At 37.9% G+C, this 25,740-nt stretch overlaps 1 protein-coding gene across 2 annotated transcripts in view; it reads left to right on the forward strand.

The window, feature by feature from the left end:
* Positions 1–25,740, forward strand: part of GAREM1 (GRB2 associated regulator of MAPK1 subtype 1) — a 204,030-nt gene that overhangs the window by 42,877 nt on the left and 135,413 nt on the right. For both annotated transcript variants that reach the window (XM_029223287.1, XM_029223288.1), the window contains exon 2: positions 24,305–24,445. In XM_029223287.1, the coding sequence (XP_029079120.1) occupies positions 24,305–24,445 (141 nt within the window). The remainder of the gene's footprint in view (positions 1–24,304; positions 24,446–25,740) is intronic.

Below are 25,740 nucleotides of genomic sequence, written 5' to 3' on the forward strand. Positions count from 1 at the left end.
GCCATGAATTCTCAGGGTAAACTCCAGTTGAAAGTGGTATGTTACTATTAATGTTAATATTTTGTTGAGGCTCATGAGGGATATTGGTGTCACTTTCTTTTCTTGTGCTGTCTTTGTCTGGTTCTGCTATCACGGTAATTCTGACCCCAGGGGTGAGTTTGGAAGTATTCCCTTTTCTTTTATTTTCTAGAAGCAGTAGAATTGGTGTTATTTTTTCTTTAAATGTTTGGTAGAATTTGCCAATGATCTGGGCTTTGGGATTTCTTTTTTGAGAAGGTTTTCTAAGTACAAATTTCATTTCCTTAATAGAAGACTGATCAGGTTATGTATTTTTTCCTTCAGTGAGTTTTGATAGTTTGGGTTTTCAAGAAATTATTCCATTTCATCTAAATTGTTGAATTTATGTGTGTAGAGTTGTTCTTATGTGCTTACTTTGTTTTCCTTTCCATGCCTGCTGGGTCTTATTGATAGCCAGATGTTGATAATTTTTTCTGATGTTGATAATTTTTCTGTCTCTTTTGTCCTTTGTCAGCCTGGCTAGAGATTTATCGATTTTACTGATTTTTTTCAAAGAGTTAAGCTTTAGCTTTGATTGATTTGTTTCTCTATTTTTTTCTGTTTTTAATTTCATTGATTTCTGCTCTGTTCCTTCCGATTGCTTTGGGTTTATCTCTCTCTGCTTTTTCTAGTTTCTTAAGGTTGGAGCTTAGATTGTTGATTTCAGACCTTTCTACTTTTATAGTACAAGCATTTCATGTTATAAGTATCCTTCTAATTGCTGCTTTATTAGCATCCCACGCACATTGAAAATCCCAAAAGACATTGTTTTAATTTTTGCTTTTAACCACCATACAAATTTTATAGAAATTAAGAGGAGAAGAATAGCATACTCTCTTTTCCCAGGTATTTACCATTTCTGTTGCTTTTCTTTATTCCTGATGTTTCTTTCTGGTACCATTTCTCTGTTTGAAGAACTGTCTTTAGCATTTTTTTTTTTTCTAAGAGGAAATCTGGCAAACAGATTTTCTCTTAGTTTTTCTTCATCTGAGAGGGCCTTTATTTCACATTCATTTGTTAAGGGTATTTTCACTGGATGACAATTCTTTTCTTTCAGGACTTGGAAAATGTTCTACTTCTTTCTGGCCTCCATGATTTCTGACGAAAAGTCAGCAGCCATTTCATTGTTTTCCTAGGCTATAGGTCACTATAATCTTCTGCTTTCAGGATTTCAATCTTTGTCTTCAGTGTTCAGCAGTTTGATAGTATGTGTCAGGGCCTGGAATTCTTTGAGCATATTCAGTGTGGTGTATGCTGAGACTTCTGAATCTGTAAGTTTATATCTACCAGGTTTCAAAGCTTTCAGTCATTATTTTATCAGCACATGTTCTTTCTCTTCTCCTTCTGGGACTCTGATGACACGAATATTAGACTTTTTGGTATATTCTCATGGGATCCTGAGGACCTGTTCAGGGTTTTTTTGTTTGTTGCTTTTTTTTTTTTCTTTCTGTTGAATAATTTCTATTGATTTATCTACAGATTTCCTGACGTTTTCCTCTATTATCTGCATTCTATTATAGAATCCATCAGTTAATATTTTAGTTACTGTATTTTTCAGTTCTAATGTTTCCATTTGCTCCTTTATATTTTCTGGTTTTAGGGAGAGACGTTTTATCTATTTGTTTCATGAGTGTTCACTGTTACTTCTTAAACCATAGTTTTAACAGTTGCTTTAAAGTCTTTGTCTCATAATTTCAGTATTTGGATTGGTGTCTGTCTTTTCCCTTCCAAGTTAATGTTTTCCTGGTCATTTTTATGCCACATAATTTTGGTTTTTAAGCGGGACATGTTGAATGTCCTTTTATGAAATTCAGGGTCTTGAGGTCTTGTTTAAACTTTAAGCAGAAAATTGATTTGGGTTCTGCTTTGCGCTAGCAGACATTCAACAGGTTAGGTTCAGGTTACAAGTTTCCACCTGCCTTTTCAGGCTGCAGTTCCACTGACAGTTCAGTTTTCACAACCTTTGCAGTGCTAATTGGATCTAACTTCCTTGTGCCCCACCCTGTAGCCAGGCTGGGTCTGGGCATTGGTGTATACTGCAGTTAGCGCTCAAGGCGTTTGGTAGGCTGCTGAAAGTCAGAACCATGCGCAGCTCAGAGGTGAGCCCAGGAGTGCTGTACAACTTTGCAAAATTTCTCTCTTGAGCTTCCTTCTCTTTGTGATCCTGCTGGCATTTTCTGGCTCCTTGGGGCCCACTTCCCAGTCCTCTAGCCAAGAAGTCAGAGCTCTAGTTTTTCCTCTACCCTGCGCTACCTGCAATTGCATTTGTGTCCAGGGGAATGCTGCAAGAGGCCAGGGAAATAAAAAAGCAACAGTGATTTGCCCATCCTCTTGGGACCACCACTTCTCTGGTCAGAGAGGGTTCCTCTCCTGAGAGTTTTAGGGACCTGCCGAGCTCCTCTCTGCCCATAGACAAATTTAGCAATAGTGTACAGTATTTGTGTACAGGTCTTTTATTCTTTAACATGACAATAGCAAGTTAAAAACATGGTTTTCGAAGCTAGTAGGGTCAGCTCCATCCATCCCCTTCGGTGTATTTATGTGTGCCATTCATTTGTAATATAGTCAGATTCATTTGGTAAGAATGTTTTAAAGGTTGGGTTTCACATTTTTAAGATACTCTGAGACACCAGCACACCCTAACATGACTGTCTTTGGTCTGTTTTCTGAGTCTGAACGCATGCAGAGTTGTGCTTCAGTGTCAATTGTTTCTTCCAGTCACCAGCCTCCTCTCACTTTGATTTCACTCAGCAATGCTATTGTCCATTCTCATGGCAGTGCTATAGTACAGACTGATTTACAGTATTCTAGGACTTGATTGGTGATTATGCCATGACAGTTATCCTGTAATGCGTTTGCTAACAGAAAAGGATAAGGCTTCTTTTTTTTTTTTTTTTTTTTTAAATATTTATTTGGCTGTCCCAGGTCTTAGTTGCAGCATGCAGGATCTTTAGTGGCGACATGCGGGATCTAGTTCCCTGACCAGGGATCAAACCCGGGCCCCCGGGCACTGGGAGTGCAGAGTCTTAACCACTGGACCACCAGGGAAGTCCCAGACAAGGCTTCTTAAAACTTCCAGTGACATCCGTTGTGTTTCAGAATTCAAATGAAGATATAATGCTGTGACATGCTGTTGGAAACCAAATTGTTACTGTATCAGGACTGGATATAGTAACATGTTGCTGGATTTCTTGTTAGTGGATTGTCTATGACAAACCATGATTTCTGGTCTTTTTTTGAATGTCTTTACCAATCTTTGTAGTACAGAAAGTGGCCAAGTATTTAGCTGGGTTTTTTTTTTTTGCTTTTTTACATGTATACTCTAGGTCAATAGCAATAAAGATTAAAGAATGTCATTCCTCCCCTGCACCAGGAAGGGGTGAGCTAGAAAGGCTCTCTGTTTAGAATTAAAGTTCACATCTAGTTGGATCAGTGCTTTTCGTTAAAGAAGTAAAGTGTTCTTTATCCACATAGATTAAAATGTTGTCAAGGACCCAGGCCGGAAACACAGCCGGCGAACTGAAGTGCTCTCTGGCTTCTCTCAGCTTGAAATCACTTTTAGAATTCGACAGTACTGTGTTGTGAGACTCCTGGCAGCACCTGAATTCAGAATAGCATGCAGCCTCTCCTTCTGCGGTGACCATAGCTTCCTTTGCAGAAGGGCTTTGTCTTGTTATGAAGGTTCAGGCTTGGTTATTGAGTGCCGGGGACAGTGATTCTGGGAGGTGGACATCATCATCCAGAGTGCTGAGGTTGACTTGTGAACTACATATATTTGATTCTTAGGAGAGAAATAATCCTAAGTGGCAGATCATTGGTGTTAATGTCACTAAAATGATTTAGAGTATTAGTGGTGGGGGGGAGGGGAGGAAGAATATCGGGGAAGATTTAAGAGGAGTGGATTTCTAATAGCTAGTGTAGAATGATATATAGTTTGAATTAACTTGTTACTGAGATACAAGAAGCCTAACAGTGCATACAAATTTGAACTGGTGCATTTCCCTTTATTCTTTGATGGAGATAATAAGCCATAATATGGGCAATAGATTCGAGATCTCCAAAATTGACCTTGTCCTTTTTATCCCCCAGTAGTAAAGGGAAGTAAGTGATCACCACAGTCTTCATTTTTAGAGAGTTAACTTTTCAGGGAAAGGGGCAGTACCCAGAGAAACATAAAATTCATTCCATAAATGCTTTTGAAAATGTATACTTTGGCTAGGGCTTTGCAAATGATAAAAACAAACTCAAGCTGCTTAATCAGAAAAGAATACTGGAGTATCATGAAATCCAAGGGCAAGAATGCAGCAAAGGATGAAACAAGGAACTGAAAAGATGGAAAATGATCTCATTGGCTCATCTTGGGTTCATGTGTCCTCGCTTGAGCCAATCAGCTGTGTCTGGGCAGTCGGGCATGTAGTCCAAATGTTCTATCTGGGGTTCCTTCTCTGTGGAGAAAGAGTGACATTTATTGATGAAGGGTTAAACTAGATGGAACCCTGCGAAGTGATCTATTACAATGCCATGTTTAAACTTGCCGGCCTATTATAATTAAAACCTCTAATAATGGTGTGTGGCCTTTAGGTAGGTTACACAATTTATCAAACCTGCAAATATAATAAGCTTTTCAACCATTTTCCTTCACATGCTGTCATACTGTTCTAACAGTTTTCCTCCAGGTGGCTGCTCTGTATCTCAAAGATCACTGCATTGCTAATTATATATATTTTAAAAAAATATAATGCCTTTCTTCTTACATAATCCACTACCATTTTTAGAACTCTCTATAATGTACTTTTCCTCCATGTATAGTCATATCTCTCATGCAATTTTTCTTAAATTGCCCTGGACCCCTTTTTGTCTCCATACTGTTGTATGTTACCACTTTTTTGAGACCTAAGAAATTTAACTTTCAGATTTAGAAAATATGGCTTTAATATATTAGTAAATGATGTGGCATTTTTGAAAGGTCACATTTTTTTATGGTTGGAAGGAAAATAGGAAATATTTGTGAGTCATTTTAGCTGTCTCAGTGAGTTTAATGCCAGTTTTTCTCTCTAAGGTTAGATGCTTAATTTCAACACAAAGTATCACTTTTCTCCATATGCCTGACTTTAATTTTTGTGACATGGCAGAATAGACTGATACAGTCCTTTGGAGTAGAAGTTTGCATGTGTGGTGGTGGGTGGTAAGCATGTTGCTTCTACCAGCTTTGCTCTTCATGCCTCTTATGGTATTGGTGTTACAACCAGACCACAACTACCTTGTATATCACCGTGGTCAAGCACTATCGGTTCTCTCTCCAGCTCTGTCATTTATTAACAGAGTGATCTTGGGCTAATTATTTCACCTCTTGGAGCTGTTGTTTTTCTCATCCATAAATTTGGAGAAAAGAGTTTTTAGAGCTATTGACTTTTAAAAACAATACTTAACACTGTTCCTGGAAATTCATCACTGATAACTAAATGGTAGTTACTATTAATTTTTAGTAGATGACATGAGTTTCTTGTAAAATGCAACTTCACTAGTGCAAAGCCCCTATCTAGTTAAATTGATATCCATTTTGTTGCTTTGCAGTGGTATGTGGCTTTCCTAAACTTGGAGCTCCCGGAAGCCATGGTTAGAAGTTGGGGCAATGAGGGAAATACAGACGTAGGAGTGAACTGATAAAATAATTGGCAAACTCATTAGCTATTCAGGGAATGTTAAACTGATTGAGTTGATTACTTTGTGAAAGCTCGAAGTAGAATTAAAAAGAAGAATTTCTGTAGAATAAAGTAGTAACACATTTGAAGACTGTAACTCACACGAAGTAGAAAATAGAAATGGAAAGAACAAACCTGTATACAATAAAGTGAAGTATAAATTGAAGCAAGAATTGCTGTCATGTGTGTATTTTACCTTACATCCTGAAATACACATTTTAATAAGTAAAAAAATATAATTTTTAAGAACAGTAAAAAATCCTGCTTTTGCCTGCTGTCAGCCAGGCCATTAGTAGAACATTTTATTTTCTTCTGGGCTCTAGAACTAAAGAAAGAAAACTGGACAAGATCCAGAGAAGAGTGATAGCAGGAACCAAAGGACTATTAAAAAAATAAGGCCCATGAGGAAAGGGTGAAGGAGTTGTGAATCTTTCGTTTGAAGAGAAGTTCAAGAGGCCACTTAATAAGTCTTCGCATATGTGAAGGGTTGTCATGAGAAGGATACTGAGTAGTTGTTTCTTTTCTCACTAAGAACTGAAGAAAGGGGAATGGTGCCAGAGAGACGTGGGTTAGATAAAAAGAAATACTCCTTGCAGAGAGAGCAAGGCATGAAATCTGTAGTCAGATTAGCTGGTCCACATATCTTTGACTGGACTAGACAGCCTTGGTCCTTGACCGTTTGGCTGTATTCTTTTGAGGTTGGCTACACGCCTTCACTGCACACCTATGGACTTAAATCTTGGCCACAGAGGTGGCACTTTAAAATCTTGTACCATCTTGAATTTCTTGACTTTTTCATGCCTGTTTCTCTTCTTTATCTGCTCCAAATTACAAGGTGGTACAGAGCACAGAATGAATTCTTGTAGCCACTGAAAGAGACTCTTAGACCTGAATAATTAGTAGACTCGTGAGGCAGGTGTCCCCTCCACAATGTTTGTCATATATACTTGGAATCACTGTTTGCCTCAAACAGTATTAAATTACATTTAAAAATAGAAACTCTTTTCCTAGGGAGATCTTCGCGGTTGTTAATGGGAAAAGTCTCCAAATAAGATTTTATACCACGATGACAGTTTAGCCAGTTGGTTAAATAACTGTGTTTCCTATCACTAAATATGGAAAAGCTTCTTTTTTTTTTTTTAAGTGAGAGCTGCTGAGTTAATAGAGTTTAAAAGTGAAATGTATACAAAATCCTAAGCACATTTATAGTGGACTGTGTAAGTGAGTGGTAACTAACGGATGTATGCCAGCCCACTGGGGTGAAAATAGTGGAAGGGAGGAGCCGGGGGATGATTTGGTTGACATTTACTCAATCACACAGACACTTAATTGGGACTGGTACAGAATTTTAAGTGCCTTTTTGGGGACTTACTGTTGTGATCTTTCTTTAGAACAGCCCTGATATACCCTTCAGAAGGCTGGCCTGGGAGGACGTTGTCTGTGCCAAATTACAACACAGAACAAGGGGTTGTTCTCTTTCATTTGCTGAGAATAGTGCTTAATAAGTACTATTTGACAACATGCTGAATTAAGAGAATGTTATAAGGATGTTTCACGAAGGAAAGTGGGTAAAACATCTGATGTTTACAAGTTCTATTTACATGTAAGTTGACAGCAGGATAAAGCCATGCTTAAAGCTTTATTTTAAAATTTTTATTCATTCGTTTGAATATATATGCTGAGAGAAAATGCTTTTATCTGGTTCCAGATATACTTTATATCTCTGTATAGTTAATGCCAATTTTTTTCCGTGTTGGTTTGAAATGTATCAGGCCCTGGTAAACTGCTTTATGTTAACCAAATTCATGCAATACTGATTTGTAGGCTGGGATACATCTCTGATTATTTCCTGTTTCTTTTGACCTTGACTTTGATCCCATTCTGGTATCTTAGTTTATAATCGTAAGTAAAGGGAGAAAGAACTCAAAAATTTTAATAATATTTCTATGTATATTTCAGTGTCATAAGCTAACTGTCTCAAGTTTAATGTTATCATAGATTGTAGCATATGAAAGTACTGCTGTGGGACATTCAAATGTAGTTCCATTTATTAATACACATCTATAATCTATAGTCAGGTATAACCTATGAAATAATTAACTTGTGTGTTGAAATATAAAATAGTATAGTGATTTGTGACTTCTTTTCTAGCTAGGTTTCTCACTTAAATATGCTTTAAAAATGGGTTTAGATGACCCCCAGTGCCCCTTGCAACTTGAAGATTCTGTGCTTCCCTGATACTGAGCTTGTGTGAGGCTGTAGCCTGTCTGAATACATGGGTAAGTAGCAATCTGTGTTACACAGCTGTAGGCTGATGATATACTCGTGACCTTATTTTAAAGAGAGATTTGTATTTTGTCACTGCAATAGAGCCTAAGGAAAACCTGAATTTTTGTGTAATCAAGTAATACCTCCCTTCCTTTTCCTTACTTAGGATCTAGTGCAATTCTAATGAGCACAACAAGTGCTGGAGTAAAAAAAGAAAGAGAGAGAAAGATATAAGGATAAACAGAACAATTAACTAGTGACTAGTTTTCAATGCTTAAAAAAAATACAGTGTATAGGGAGGGTGGGAGGGAGATGCAAGAGGGGGGGGATATGGGGATACATGTATACATAGAGCTGGTTCACTTTGTTATACAGCAGCAACTAACACAACATTGTTAAGCAATTATACTCCATTAAAGATGTTTAAAAAAAATAAAAGGATACTCTTTTAACACCCCCCCCAAAAAAATACAGTGTAAACTAATACCTTACCTTATATTTTATTTTATTAATACCTGGCAATTGTGTGGCATTTGTGATTCACAGAATGCACTCATCAACGTCCTCATTTAATCCTCACAGACAATTTATGAAAGAGGCGCGGTTCTTTGCATTTCAATTAGAAAACTGCTTCTGAGGGCTTCCCTGGTGGCGCAGTGGTTGAGAGTCCGCCTGCCGATGCAGGGGACACGGGTACACGCCCCGATCCGGGAGGATCCCACATGCCTCGGAGCGGCTGGGCCTGTGAGCCATGGCCGCTGAGCCTGCGCGTCCGGAGCCTGTGCTCCGCAACGGGAGAGGCCCCAACAGTGAGAGGCCCGCGTACCGGGGGAAAAAAAAAAAAAAAAAAAAAAAACTGCTTCCGAGATTATTGTGACTTAACTGGGATCACGCAGCTAGTATTGGGTCAGGATTCAAACTTTGCACTCAGACTTGAGAACCAGCTGTTTGTCTTTTCTGTTCTTCACAATATTCATCTGGGCTGGGTTTACTCTGAAACTATATTGAGATATACAGTTTAGGTGAACTGCATATGTGCTCGTGTGAAATCTGGGTAAATCATTTATAGAACAGGCCGTTTAGTTTTCCTTTTCATCTGGCTTAATGAGATTGCATGGTTTAAGACTAAGAAACAGGAAGTCTTCAGTTGCCACTAACTGACTGGGAACCTTGTGTCCATTTCTTCAAATATAAAATGAAGGCAGGTGGTGTCTAGGTTCTCCAAGCTTCCCTCTAGCTCTGAAATTCTGTGATTCCAAATTTATATATTAAAATTTAATATTTAAATTAATTTAATAATTAAATTTAAAATTCTCCATTCAGAATTAAAAAAAAAAAAAAAGTTGCCTCATATGATGAGCCCACCTTTTTACATTAACTTTCTCCTAACAGTCTATGCCAGGGATTGATAGGCTTTGTTTGAGTTTTAGATAGTATGGTAGCAACATCCCAGATTCTGTTCTGTAAGAAATAGTTATCACATGGTGAGACACTCATTCTGAATTTAAAGAGTGAAAAATGACTGCAGAACGCCAATTATACAGGAGTTTATTCCCCAAATGTAAATTGAGACTTAGTATTAAGTACTTGGAATGCCAAGACCTTGAGTTCCCAGCCTAGCACGGAAAGCCAGGCCCACAATCGTGAAATGTCGTTACAGCTAGAAGGCCCCTGGGAAGGATGCGTACAGAGTGCCAGGAGAGTAAGAGAAGGAAACAGTTCCATCCGTGGGATGGAAAATGGAGAAGGGATGCACCAGTGAGGACTTCACCAAGAATGGGGTTTTACCAGATGGAGAAAGGATAGTAGACCATCCTAGGCCGAAGGAAGCATGTAAGAGAAGCAGATCCCTTAAGGAAACTACTTCAGAGAACCCCAGCTAGTTCTGTTTGTATCACATGCTGGAGGTTGACTTGCTGGGAAGGTAAGCTGCACCTAGCATGGGAAAGTCTTGTATGGACTTGAGACTATCCTAGGCATTAAGGAGACATTCGAAGAAAGTAAGGAAGAACTGATGTCTTGCAAAGATGACAGAGAAGGCAGTGTTAGACTCTGAAATTTCTAGCTTGAACAACTGTGGGGGAAGGGCATTCTAGGCAACAGGATGAGCGTGAGAAAAGCCCATGGACACCCGAGATAGATAGCACACAGGGCTGTGCTAGTCTCCATCTATGGGCCCTTCTTTGGCCCTCTCATGCCTCAGACCTTCCCAGTGTGATTGCTGTAGCCAGGTCAGGAAGGGTTCCATGCTGTACTCCATGGATTTTGGACTTTTTTCTCTTAACAGTGAAGAGCCATTGAAGATTTCTAAGCAAAGTAATAATGAAAGCAGATTTGCATTTGCAAGACTCTAATTGCAGCAAAATGGAAGCTAGGTTAGAGGGGTGCCACAATCTATACGGAAGCACCCTTACAATATTCCTGCTGAGAGCTGTTGGGAGCCTGCATTAAGTGAGAGCAGAGGGATGTGTAGAAAGGGATGGAGCCCAGAGACTGAGTTAGAATAATGACAATAATATTAGCTGAGATTTATTGAGGGCTCACCTTGTACCAGGTGCCTGGTGTAAATGCTATATATTCACTAATCATGTAAGCCTTACAACAGCCCTATGAAGTAGACACTATTATTCTTATCATCATCTCCATTTTCCAGATGAGAAGACTGAAGTACAGAGACATTAAATAACTTGCAGAGTTACACAGCCAGCAAGTGGCAGTTTGGGGATGTGAACTGAAGCAAGCTGTTTCTAGAGTCCACACCCGTAATGACTGCATTCTGTTGCCTCTGGATCAATAGGCATCCATGCGATTTGGTGAGGAGTTGGATGTAGGTGATGAGGGAAGAGGTACCATTGGCAGTGACTGCTTGGTTGACTGGGAGGGTAGAGCTACCCCACACAGAGATGCGAGGAGCCAGGGCTCTTGGAGGAAAGATCATCATTCTGAGATATATCAAGTTTTCAGGTTCTCATGGGGCGTTCAGCTGGTGATATCCGGATGACAATTGGATATATAGACCTGGAGCTCAGGGTTGGCCTGTGCCTGACAGTTGCGTGTAATTCTAAGTGCAGCTGATATCAGGGCAAAGTAATGAATTGGCAAAGCTAAATATAGCTCAAACTATATTCATAATCGCCCTTTATCTGAAGGACTCTGGGTAGAACTTTATGCCCTTGCTGTATCTCCCCAGAAATATTTATAAATATTTCTCTACATAGGTCCATGCAGGTCCATGCAGTGGAAATACTGGGGAGGGAACTCCAGCGTCAGCGTAAGTGGGACTAATCTGGGGATTCTCTGTAGGGAAGACAGCTCCAAGGCAGAAAACGTGTATTGAACCTGTGTATTGAACCAGTGCAGTTAAATGCTGTGTAGCTCTCTTGCATCCAGCTTTGGATTCCATTCTTTACAATCTAAATGGAAAGTACCCTTTACAAACTTCCGAAAAGGTGTGTGGTTTCTTGGTGGTCCTTGGAACAGATGAGTGAGGTGGTTGTTTAATCCCAGCCAGGGTGGCAGTTCAGGGTCAGCATCATGAAATCCAAAAAGCAGAGGAGTCGTTTGGAGCCAGTGCCCAGCAGTAGTCAGATGCATTCAAGGAGGTACAGATGAATGGAGTTCAAGTGGTAGGCACATTTCTCTCCATGTCAGTGGACTGTACTTGTTTCCAGAAAAAAATGTTCTTTCCCTCTCTATTCTAGGGTTTAAAAGTACAATCAAAGGAACGTAGCAAAGAAACCTTGGGACCTAAGCATCATATAAAAAGTAATAATTTTGAAACTACTTAAAAGTTCTGTTTATTATATCCAATTAATTTTAAAAAGCCAAGTGAAATTGTTGGAAATTATTTTAAGCTTTATTTTTAAATACAGACTAATAAGTTTTAGCTGCATTCATTTCTCAATTTATCTGATCGTTAGATTCTGTTTGTCTCCAGAATCTTAAGTGAACTGTGTTCTTTTGGCCTACCTGAGATGTTAAACGTGAGCAGAGCTGCACTCTTATTTGACCGTGCCACTCAGCTTGGGCAAGGTAACAGCAGTTTCGTATCCTAATATCTCAAAGTATAAATTGATTGTGATTACTTTTACCCATAAAGCCTCTTTGGAAGAGACATAAAGTTTACCCATAATACTCTTGACTTAAATTCTATATCTGCTGTGTGCTGGAATGACCAGCTTTCTTCCTGTATCACTCTCTGTGGGAGGCAGAATTCTAAGGTGACCCCCTTGGTGGCCATCCCCTGGTGTTATACCAGATTATGTTGTTATATGGCAAAGGGAATTTTGCAGATGTAATTAAGGTCCCTAATCAGTTGACTTTGAGATAGATTATCCTTAGTGGGCCCAACCTAATCAGGCAAGCCCTTCAAAATAGATAGCTTTCTCTGGCTGGTTACAGAAAATGAAGGTCAGAGATACTCAAAGCATGAGAGGGATTCAACATAAGGCAGGTTCTTGTCCCTAAGGTAGGGAGGGGGCCACAGGGCAAGGACTTGAGAGCAGCCTTTAAGAGTCCAGAGTAAGTAGTCCTCCAGCAAGAAGAAAACAACTGCAACTGAATTCTTCCAACAAAAAGAATGAGTTTAGAAGAGCACCCTGAGCTTCAGATGAGAATCCAGCCAGCCAGCATCTTTTTTTTTTTTTTTAACATCTTTATTGGGGTATAATTGCTTTACAATGGCGTGTTAGTTTCTGCTTTATAACAAAGTAAATCAGTTATACATACACATATGTTCCCATATCTCTTCCCTCTTGCGTCTCCCTCCCTCCCACCCTCCCTATCCCACCCCTCCAGGCGGTCACAAAGCACCGAGCTGATCTCCCTATGCTAAGCCAGCATCTTGATTTCAGCCTGAGCAGAGAACTCAACCATGCCGTGCCAGATTTCTGACCCATGTATAAGCTGCTAAGTTTGTGGTAGTTTGTTATGCAGCAATAGAAAACTGATACACTGTCCCTCGCTGCATTTCTCTCTATTAATGCTGGTTACTGGTCTTCAGAGCTGCAGTGTTACCATCTCTCAACTTAGTGTATTTTCCATCTGTTGCCCTAATAGCCACAACTGCATTAAATTAAGGAGAATCCTATTTCTTTTCCCCTTTTCTCTTTTAAAACCCTGAGCCCAGTCTTACTGGTTCTTATTGTGATTCTTCATCTAGGTTCCAGGCTTTGAAGGGAGATAGGGAAGGACTCACCCTCTTCATGTTGTTAACGTATCGTCATGCTGAAAGTGATTTCAGGATGTAGTTTCTGTTCCATTTCCCTTTATTGACTTAGTTCTTGGCAATGTTATATCCTGCTGTCGAAGATGTTTCTCATGTTACCCATTGGAGTGGGTCTGTTATCTCCATTTCACATGTAGAAAATTAGCAAAAGAGCAGTATGTGGCTAGCCCATAGTAGAGGTGGGAGTGGGACCTAGAATAGAAATAAATGTGTGGGACGGTCTGGTGGGTGTCTCTAGAACACAGCAACAAGGAGCAGTTGATCAGACATGGATATCAGAGAGTCCCACCAGTGCAATCTGTACGCACGCTAAGCAGAAAGTATCTCGTTTTGACTGTCTGACTTGGGGGGAAAGAACGCAGGCTGTCAGTTTTATATGTGTGCGATTGTTCTACTTCAGTCTCCTTGGTTTTATTTAGACCCTCTACCTAGTATTTCTCTTGCATCTAGAAGAAGAATAAATTTTGAAATGGAAGAAAATAATCTCTCTTTTTATTAAGTTAATGGAATAATATTCTGGACACTGGTCCCCTGGATAATTTATAAAATGATTTCTTTATTTCTTAGAGGTGGAAGAGAGAATGGAATGGGGTAGAAAGTTTTCCGTATTCATTTTTATTATATCCACATCATTCAGGTAAATTTCTTTAATTAGCTTTGCCCTTGTCTGAAAAAAAATTAAATATATTTATATATTATTAACTATATTCCAACTCTCTGCTATCTAGCTCGGCAAGCTTAGACTTAGAACATGCTGAGTGATTTGGTCACGTTCACATAGTGACTCACTGATGGATCTTGGTGGGTGGAGCCCCCTCATTAATTGAGCCAGACTGTGCTCTCCCTTATTTGTCAATGTTTGCGAAACCCTTTCAGATGTTATTTAAATTTAACATAATTTAAACTTCACTAATAGTGACCTTTATGTATAATTGCCAACATAATTTTGATCAATTAAAATAGATTTCTAATTTTAAAAAGTATATGCGTGCATAATACACTTGAGAACTCTTGGAACTGTATTTTGCCTTTCCTCAAGCCAGCCAAATATTCCATGTCTCAGATTACACACTTAGGAAGTAGCCCTGTGTACAGAGGAATAAATGTCAAAGTGATTTTTTCGTTACATTTTGCCTCAGAAAATTGTACTAATAATTTATCTGTAAACAATATATCAATAGTTGGTTAGGTGATATAACTAACCAAATTAATTGATGGTGTCTTTCCATCAATATCTGTAAACTCCTGGTTTTGCTGGGGGGAGGGGGGTTGGTTATTTTTTTAGATTTTTAGAAAGAAAGGATTTTTTTTTTTGCTTTGTTTTGTCTTCCAGTTCTATTTTAGGAAGTTGCACCCCACTTATCAGAGACACTATGTACTTCTTTTAGGCCTACGATATCTTTATAGACTTGTCTTTAAAATTTGGTGATCTGATTTTTTTTTTAAATTTCTGACTGTTTATTTCTAGTATTTTAATATGGTGTTCTTTCATGTTGAACTTTTTTTTTTTCAGTTTTATTTATTTTATTTTTTAAACTTCTTAAATTTTTTGGCTGCGCTGTGTGGCATGCGGGATCTTAGTTCCCCCACCAGAGATCAAACCCGTACGCCCGGCATTGGGAGCACGGAGTCTTAACCACTGGACCGCCAGGGAAGTCCCTGAAATTCTTTATTACATGTATTTTGAAATTGTAGAGGTAAAGCGTTGTCTAGCTTCTGCCTTCAGGGCAACCCACCTGGAAAAATAGAAATCCAGGTGTTACTTGGCATCTGTATTTTTCATGTTACCCCCCTTTTATGTGTTCAGAAAATTTTTTTTTAAATTTAGTGGTTTTGTGTGTTGACACTGGAAACATCATTAGATTTTCAACAATGGCATATGTGCGAGTCTTTGTTTCTTTTTTTCAAAATCTTGTTTGGATTTCTTTTGAAGGCCATGCAGGATTTTTGGAAATCGACTTAATGGGAGAAAAATTCTAAAAACTGTCATATATAATTAAATATTTTACTAAGATTGTATCTTTTCATGTAACTTCTATAGCAGTGAATCATTTTTTTTAGTTTGATTCTTCAGTACTTTATATTTTATTTGTCACATAATAAAGCTCAAGGGACCCTAAACCACATTTGAAACTAAAAATGACAGTGAAAATCCTATAAGTTTGACTCATGGCTCAGTTTGTCCTCTTGAAATAAAATTGTTGGATTTTTTTTTATAATTTATGTTCTTTTTAAAAATAGTGTATTTATTTATTTAAAATTTTGTTTTTGGCTGCGTTGGGTCTTCGTTGCTGCGCACAGGCTTTCTCTAGTTGCAGCGAGCGGGGGCTACTCTTCGTTGCGGTGTATGAGCTTCTCATTGTGGTGGCTTCTCTTGTTGTGGAGCACGGGCTCTAGGAGAGTGGACTTCAGTAGTTGTGGCACGCAGGCTCAGTAGTTGTGGCATGCGGCTCTAGAGCACAGGCTCAGTAGTTGTGGCGCATGGGCTTAGTTGCTCTGCGGCATGTGGGATCTTCCGGAACCGGGGATCAAACCTGTGTCCCCTGCATTGGCAGGCAGATTCTTAACCAGTGCGCCACCAGGGAAGTCCCAAATTGTTGGATTTAACATGACATTTACACCTGGTGAAAATCATCCCTTTATTTTAATAGTTGATGTGAAGCATACAGTGCAAATCATTGCACATTAATTATCAGAGCATTTTCTCATTGGAGAAAGAAACTGTTGTGTACCTGAGTCCAGCTGGTAAGAGAAAGGGAACTAATTGAGGAAGGAAATAAGTCAAAGTCATATTTTTCACGAGCTTTCTATCTATACAGTACTATCCTGATCCTTTATGTTTATCCTCATCCACTCATCCCAACTTCCTTACAATATTATCACCATCATTTTAAATGTGAGAATTCTGAGGCTCAAAGATGTTAAATAATTTTCCAGAGTCATATAGTTAATAAATATTAGAATCTCAATTCAAACCTAAGTCTGGCTCCAACTCTTAGCCTATTGAGATTCCAAACTGCCTTCCACCTAACATGTGGAATCATCATACATTCATTTGAATTAGTGGAAGCAAAGAGCTGGGGGCAGGGCAAGGAGGAGGGATCCTAGGAATGTGCCTGGTGATTTGACCTTTGCCTGCCCTCCGTTTTCGGAGCTTGGTGTCTGGAGGAGGCTGGGATGATGCCTGCATGTTTCGATGCTTGGTCTCTGCGTGATTTTATGGTATAACATTGCCTCGCACCATGTGATAAATAACACATGTTGCACCAACCAAATGCATCATCTTATGTTCACTGTCCAACACTGGAGGACACACGGGCTCTATCAGACTTATGGAGAGAGGAATGTCTATATTCTGTCTTTTAACGGATTGGCAAAGTGTAATTTTCCTATGTGAATCTGAGCCCCCTCCCTCGCCTGCCAGAAATGTGATTCCATGGTATGTGCCAGGCACTGTACTAAGAGATTTAGTATATTGTCAATGTTTGTAGAAATACTGATACTACAATTGCTTACCTGTTTTTCTAAAAATCACTTGACATAGAATTCTTATCTTTTAAATATTAGGTACAGTACAGTATTTCAGAGCATAAAATTTCAGATTTGACTTAAGTAGGCATACTTCTGTTTCCTACAGCAGAAGTCTATTATTCCTGGTAAATCTACTGTTGAAAAGGGAGTCCTTTGTCCCAGGGTTCATTTGAAAAGAGGTAATAATATATCCTTAATCTCTCTCTCTCTTTTTTAAACATCTTTCTCTTGTGTTTTATACATTCCTTTTTGCTTAGATTTCACCATGAAGTTCTTTGATTCCCTTACCATTTAGTGTTTTGTCTAAATTCATCTCTATTTCTTTCTCTTCTTGTTGGGATTTCACAGTAAACCGTAAAATGTAAAAACTCTTTCACTTGCTTAGAACCCAAGGTTACAGTTTTTGGGCCTTTGAACAGAGTATTCATCTAAAGAAGGGATCTTAGTGTAGATTTGTGGATGTTTGTTTAGGGTGGGAAGAGATCAGTAGGAGATACTTGAAAAAACGGCCTTTCTAAATACTCTGCTTTCCTCGAGGGGCTTAAATATTGAATAAGACCTTAGTGCTTAATTTATACTTAGACCTATTTAATGTGAATGCTCACTCATTTTTACCCAAGATTGTTCATTCAGAAAGCACTTATTATATAGCTGTTCTACACCCGGTGGTCTTGTGGAATGCAAACCAGAGGAGAAATAGAAATGATGTTGGGCCTGAAGAGTTGAAGATCTGTTGAGGTGACAGGGTTCCTGGTTGTTTCATGTCTGTGCACTCAAAGTAAAGATAGGTGCAGATTTAATAGTTCTTAGCATTTGTTTCATCTTTCTAAACTTTAGATACTTTTAGTCAATAGAAGAACTAGGCATCACTTTTAGATTAGTCAGCATGCTATGACAGCAGATATTTGGCTTCACTTAATCAGAATATTTTACAAGAATAAAAATATCCTGGGGGCTTCAGTTGCTTTGTTTGACATTCCTACTCATTTTCAGAAAACAGGGACCTCTTAATCATGGGTTACACTAGAATTTCTGTGCTGCAGGTTCATGGCCAAAGTGAGATACAAGGGGAGGAGTTGAAGGTTAGCTACTGGGTCTTGATTCTTAGTAATGGTCAAATGGACGCTTCACCCACAGGCTGTGGAGTGACTTCCTTCCTCTGGCACTCAGCATGTGGTATCACTGAGGTACTTGAAATTAAATTCTTCTGTTGATGGTGAATTCTAGGAAATTCTAGGAAAGCTGTTTCACTGTTTTTCTCAAGATTTCTTTTTTGCCATTAATATAAGAACACTTACTATTTTTCTCTCTGCATTTAGGAATACTTGATATTACCCCATTTAGAGCCATACCCCTGACTTAGATTCATAGATAACCTAGAGCCAAAGCTCATAATATACGTGAATTTAACTATCCAAATGTAAGTTAACATTTAACTCTTATCTGTAATTAGGTACAAGTAAAGAGTTCTTATCAATGTGTGACAATATTTTTAGCAATTTTTGAGTAATGTGCTGGTCTTTATGAAGTAAACTTGAGTTAGTAAAAGTAATACAGTCTCTGTACCCACAAACCAGTTAGGAAGCTTGAAAGAAATTATCAAAAGCATAATATTGATGAATGCTGTTTCCTGTAAACTCTGGGGGATTATTTTGAAGTAAAAAATCATTAGATACCAGCCGTTGTTCAGATTTTACAACCGGGAGGTAGGCTTAGACAGTACATCCTTAGATAGGCATCTTTAATACAATCGGTTTCTTAAAGATGAAAAACAAAAATTATTTTCTGTTTTGAAACTAGTTTACATATTTTGATTGTATAATGTAGGCACCACAATTCTTAATTTATTCTAATACTCCTGTATCGTTTTAGGCTTGAGTTTGGCTGCAAGTCACAGAGACCCAAAGACCAAAAGTTCAGGTTGGGGTGTTTCCCAAGGTGACAGGGGCTTGTTTTTGTTGTTGTTGTTTTTCAGTTGCTATGTCATGCACTCAATTTCAGCCCTAAGTTTCCTTCAAGGTCTGAGATAGTCACTACCATTCCAGTTCTAATAATCACCTCCATATTTCATCCATCAGGAAAAATAAAGAGGGAAAAGAAAGGCACATTCCCTCCAAAGATACATCTTGGTTGCCACTTAAGTTCAGTGTGGTACTGGAGATTCTAGCCAGAGGTATTAGGCAAGAAAAGAGGGGGAAAAATGGCATCCAGTTGGAAAGGAAAAAGTATAACTATATCTATTTACAGATGACATGAACTTGTATATAGAAAATCCCAAGGAATCTACAAAAGAAACTATTAGAACTAACAAGTTCAGCAAGATTTCAAGATATAATATCAGTATGCAAAAGCCAGTTGTTTCTCTACACTGGCAATGAACACTCCAAAAATGAAATTTTAAAATAATTCTATTTGCAATACCATCAAAAGAATAAAATACGAAGGAATAAATTTAACAAAAACAGTGTAAGACTTGCACACTAAAAACTACAAAACATCATTGAAATAAAGATTTAAATAAATGGGAAGACATCCCATGTTCATGGACCAGAAACATTAATACAGTTAAGATGACAGACAGTTCTCCATAAATTGATCTATAGATTGAACACAATCCCTATCACAATCCTAGCTTTTGAGACAAGAACTGGTAAGCCGATCCTGAAATTCATATGGGAATGCAAGGGACCCAGAAAAACCACAATAGTCTTGAACAAAGTTGGAAGACTCACATTTCCCAATTTCAAAACTTATTACAGAGCTACAGTAATTAAGACAATGTGGTTCTAGCATAAAGATAGATGTATAGGGCAATGGAACAGTATTGGGAAACCAGAAATAAACCCTTACATTTATGGTCAATTGGTTTTTGACAGGGAGGCAAGACAGTTCAATGAAGAAAGAGTAGTCTTATCAACTGGTGCTTGGATAACTGAATAGCCACATGAAAAAACAAAGTTGGACCCCTACTTACAGCATGCAGAAAAGTTAATTCAAAATGGATCATAAACCTAAATATAAGAGCTAAAAACTATAAAATGTTTTATAAAATATTTTAAATCTTCATGATGCATGGGTTATGCAGAAATTTATCAAATATGACATGCAAAGCACAAAATTAAAAATAAATTTGACTTCATCAAAATTAAAAAATTTTGTGGTTCAAAGGACACTATCAACAGAGTGAAAGTATAGTTCATGTAATGTGAGAAAATGTTTTCAAATTGTATGTCTGATAAGGAACTTGTATCCAGAATGTTAAAAAAAAAAAAAGACTCTTAAAACTAGGCATTAAAGACAAGCAACCAAATTTAAAATTGGGCAAAGGATTTGAATAAACATTTCTCCAAAAAAGATACACAAATGGCCAGCAAGCACATGAAAAGATGCTCAACATCACTAATCATTAGGTAAATACAAGTCAAAACCACAGTGAGACACACTTCACACCCATAAAATGCCTATAATTTAAAAGATGGATAATAGCAAGTGTTGGGGTATGTGGAGTCCCTGGAACTCTCATTCATTGCTAGTGGGAATGTAAAATGGTGTAACCAATTTGGAAAAAAACAGGGAGTTCTCAGAAAGTTAAATATAGAGTTACCATATGACCCAGCAGTTCTACCCCAGGTATGTATTTGAGAGAAATGAAAACATATGTCCATACAAAAATTTGTATACTGATGTTCATATCAGCAGTATTCAGTAACTGCCAAGATTGTAAACAGTCCAACTGTCCATCCTCTGATGATTGGACAAATAAAACATAGTATATCCATATAATCAAATATTTGGCCATTAAAATGAAGTACTGATGCATGCTACAACAGAGATGAACCTTGAAAACATGCTAAATGAAAGAAGGCAGACAGAAAAGCTCAAATATTTTATACCTCCATTCATATGAAATTTTCAAAATAGGCAAATTTATAGTTACAGAAAGTAGATTAGTGGTTGCCTAAGCCTGGGGTGGGGAGTAGGGAATAATTGTTAATGGGTTTGAGGTTTCTTTTGGGGTGATAGAAATGTTCTGTAATTCAACAGTAGTGATGACTGCACAGCTCTGTGAATATACTAAAAGCATTGAATTATAAACTACAATCAGTTGATTTTCTGGTATATTAAAGATTTTAAATCTATATATATATCTTGGAAGTTACATATACTACTTGCACTACATCCCATTGGCTATAACCTAGTTACTGTGTTACACCTACTTGTTATGGGGCCTGGGAACAGTAGTCTGTATTCTGGGCAGCCATGTGCCCAGCTAATATAAGAGGACTGTTACTGAGGACAAGGAGTGAGTGAGGTATTACTGGATGTCTAGCAATCTTTGCCACTTTTCCAAGTTAAAGGGGAATCATAACCAAAAAAAAACCTGCTGCAAGTTATTATGGTTAAGTCAGACAATCGTGTTGATATACAGCTTCCTATTAGCCTGAAATAATAACCTGTTTGTTTTTCTTTTTAAAGATTTTACATACAAAGAGAGGATGCAAAGGGCTCATGAGTACCAGTGATCCCCTGGTGGTGTCTTTATGAAACCTGGTCCTCCCAAAATTTATGGCTGTGGTAACCAAGTTGATTGTTACAGCCTCCTCTACTTTATTTATTGAAAAAGTACTGATACTTTTAAGAATTTTTGAGAAGTCTATAAATGCCATTTCAGAACACACAGTGAAATCAATAATAATTCTTTTAATTATTGAGATATAATAAATGTCAAAAATAAGGAAAGCATATTGTTTTCTGTATAAAGGAATTAGTCTTTTCAAGTTGTTGTTTTTTTGTTTGTTTGGTTTTTTAGCATTTAAAATTACTAAACCAGGATTAATGGGATGGATTATTTCAGCATCTAAGAAAAAAAAAGGGAACATTTTTTAAGTTTCAGGGAATGGATTTCTCTTTTGAAATAGTTTGTTATTGGCTCAAAAGCTGATTACTTTAGAAAATATTAAAATGAAAAAAATAATTTCATGTGTATGCTATAAAGCTTCATTATTTTCAGTTGATTGGGAAATTTGGTAGGCCAGAGAGAACTGGCAAAACATAACATTTTATTTTTTTTTATTGAAGTATAGTTGATTTACAACGTTGTGTTAGTTTCAGGTATAGTTACAATTACATATATGTATATATTACATGTATATGTAGTTACAGTTACATGTATTCAGTTACATATATATTCTTTTTCAGATTCTTTTCCATTATAGGTTATTACAAGATGTTGAATATTGTTCTCTGTGCTGTTTTTCTATTTTATATATAGCAGTGTGTATCTGTTGATCCCAGACTCCTAATTTATCCCTCCCCCTCCCCTTTCCCCTTTGGTAACCATAAGTTTGTTTTCTATGTCTGTGAGTCTCTTTCTGTTTTGGAAATAAGTTCATTTGTATCATATTTTTAGATTCCACGTGTGAGTGATATACGATATTTGTCTTTCTCTGACTTACTTCACTCAGTGTGATAACCTCTAGGTCCATCCGTGTTGCTGCAAATGGCATTATTTCATTCTTTTTTATGGCTCAGTAATGTTCCATTGTATATATGGACCACATCTTCTTTATCCACTCCTCTGTTGATAGACATTTAGGTTGCTTCTATGTCTTGGCTATTGTGAACAGTGCTGCAGTGAACATTGGGGTGCGTGTATCTTTTCAAATTAGAGTTTTCATCATTTCCTGTTACAGGCCCAGGAATGGGATTGCTGGATCATATGGCAACTCTATTTTCAGTTTTTAAAGTAAGCTCCATACTGTTCTCCATAGTGGCTGTATCAGTTTACATTCCCACCAACGGTGTAGGAGGGCTCCCTTTTCTCCACACCCTCTCCAGCATTTATTATTTGTAGACTGTTTCATGACGGCCATTCTGATTGGTGTGAGGTGATACTTCATTGTAGTTTTGATTTGCATTTCTCTAATAATTAGTGATGTTGAGCATCTCTTCATGTGCCTGTTGACCATCTGTACGTCTTCTTTGGAGAATGTCTATTTTGATCTTCTGCCCATTTTTTGATTGGGTTGTTTGTTTTTTTGATGTTGAGCTGTGTGAGCTGTTTGTATATTTTTGAAATTAATCCCTTGTCAGTCACATTTTTTGTGAATATTTTTTCCTATTCTGTAGGTTGTCTTTTCCTTTTTTTTATGGCTTCCTTTGCTGTGTAAAAGCTTTTTTTTTTTTTTTGGTCGTACACGGGCCTCTCACTGCTGTGGCCTCTCCCGTTGCGGAGCACAGGCTCCGGACGCGCAGGCTCAGCGGCCATGGCTTACGGTCCCAGCCGCTCTGCGGCATGTGGGATCTTCCCGGACTGGGGCACGGACCCATGTCCCCTGCATTGGCAGGCTGACTCTCAACCACCGCGCCACCAGGGAAACCCTGTGTAAAAGCTTTTGAGTTTGATTAGGTCCCATTTGTTTATTTTTGCTTTTATTTCCATTAATCTAGGAAACGGATCCAAAATAATATTGCTGCAATTTATGTCAAAAGTATTCTGCCTATGTTTTTCTCTAGGAGTTTTAGAGTATACGGTCTTACATTTAGGTCTCTAATCCATTTTGAGTTTGTTTTCGTATATGGTGTTAGAGAATGTTCTAATTTTATTCCTTTACATGTAGCTGTCCAGTTTTCCCAGCAACACTTGTAGAGACGGTCTTTTCTGTATTGTATATTCTTGCCTCCTTTGTTGTAGATTAATTGACCATAAGTGCATGGGTTTATTTCTGGGCTTTCTGTTCTGTTGCATTGATCTATGGGTCCGTTTTTGTACCAGTACCATACTAAAACATATAAAATTTGAAAGGAGGTACAGGCATTTAATCTCAAGTACTGTTTCAACAGAGAGATAAATTTATTATATATTTTTGGTAGGTATGTTGTAGTGATTAAGAGCATAAGCTTTGGGGGAATTCCCTGGCAGTCCAGTGGTTGGGACTCTGCACTTTCACTGCCGAGGACCCGGGTTCCATCCCTGGTTGGGGAACTAGGATCCCGCAAGCCGCAAGGCATGACCAAAAAAGAACATAGCTTTGGAATCTTTTTGACATAGTCCTGAATCTGCACTTTTCTGCTTATTAAATCTGTGAGCTTAGACTACACTTAACATTCTGAACCTTAATTTTTCTTACCTGCAAAGAAGGAACAATACCTACCTCATAATGTTACTGTATTACATTGAAATAATATATGCAAAGCATTTAATTAGTGTCCGATTTACTGTTGGCACTTAATAAATGTTTGTTTTATTATCATTGAAATACAATCATTAAGATAGAATGAGGTATTTGAAAATCTCTTTGCACATAAGTGGGAAACATTTTTATGGAACCCTGTGTACAGTTGTCAACTTGGTATGAAATGCCTTTTTTTATTGGTAACTCAAAAGTGAACTTTTTCTCATCTTGGGATGAACTATCAACTTCTCCATTAGTGAAGTTTTAACTAACGAAATTTTATTGCAGAGAATGGAGTAAACAGATGCTAATTCTAAGTTTTTTATATAAAATTTATTTTCTAGGAGAATGCATAGAAGGGCTGCGGGAAAATGACTACCTTCTGATTCATTCGTGCCGTCAGTGGACCACCATCACTGCCCATAGCTTGGAGGAGGGGCACTATGTCATTGGGCCAAAGATAGAGATTCCGGTACATTATGCAGGTAAAGCTCCTTTCAAGAGACAAGAAGCGGCTAATGAAGGGTACTTGAATATGCTAATTTTCTCCTCCACAGTGAGAAGATAGGAATTGTCTATAAACTAGAGGGTGTAATGACTTAGAAAAAGATGAATGAAACACTTTGGTTATTTTATCAGTGAAAGCTCAGATTCATTTTGTCATAGGCATTTCTAATTAATGCATGTAGTTAAGCGTGGATTCTTAAGCACAGATTCTTATTAGATATTTATAAAATGAAAATGGTACAAACACAAAGGTCATCTCTGGAATGACAGTCCATATGCATAACCAGCCTCTGAACACCAGTATCTCTGAATAAACCTGAGCACGATTTGTGAATGACTTTGATGTCATGGTTTCACAAGATACCATTTCACAAACAAGCATTGTGGTCTGGTTTTAAAAGTATTGGATTGAAAGGTCAGATACCTGAACATGTCCCTCTTTGCAAGGAAGCGTTTAGAATACAGGCAGCAGAGGTGACCTCACTGCTTAGTTGAATCAGGATAATAACTACCTTCTTGCCTCAGTTGGAACTCCATTCAGTGTAACAATGTCATTTAACTAATTTTTATTAAGGGCTTTCTAAGTACCAGCACTGTTCTAGGAGTTCATGATACATCTAGTAGCTTAAATCCACTTTCAATAGTGGCGGCTTACAAATGCAGTTTTTAAAAAACGTTATGTATATATATTTCCTATACTTTCTTCTGGTGCTTATAGTTCATTATGTGAAGGATCTTGACTTTCTCTCTACTATTGTTAATTTTTCAAAAGTCTCTAGCAGGACACTGTAATTGATTAGCTATAAATTGTATAGCCCTAGACTGCCGTCATGTTTTTGAGTGACTCCTCTACATTGCCCAGAGAGTTGTCTGTTTGGAAAAGAGACCTTGCTATATCCCCACTGTCTAGAACAGCAGCAAATGGTATGTGTTCAGTAAATATTTTTTGGATGAATGAATGGTTTGGTCCCCCTTTTATTCCTAGGAGTCTTCATTGCTAGATATGACCTAGAGATCACTAAATTTCTCAAAATCCTTCTTATTCCAGAAAAATTATAAGAAAGAATTTCTCTTGCCTGAAACCCTGTCCTGGAATTCTCTTGCCCAGATGTAGGAGTAGACTTCATAGAAAAAGGAGGAACATATAGCTACAGAAAGTATTATGACTGTGAGATTGGGAGCCAGGCCAAAGGGGCAGAGAATGAGACAGACCCTCCACCTGCCCAGTCTCTCCTGCCAGTGGTCCCACAACAGGTGAGATCCATGCTAGTTT

Source organism: Monodon monoceros, unplaced genomic scaffold, assembly GCF_005190385.1.
Source record: "Monodon monoceros isolate NGI ecotype Baffin Bay Population unplaced genomic scaffold, NGI_Narwhal_1 Super_Scaffold_1, whole genome shotgun sequence".
Classification (NCBI taxonomy): domain Eukaryota; kingdom Metazoa; phylum Chordata; class Mammalia; order Artiodactyla; family Monodontidae; genus Monodon; species Monodon monoceros.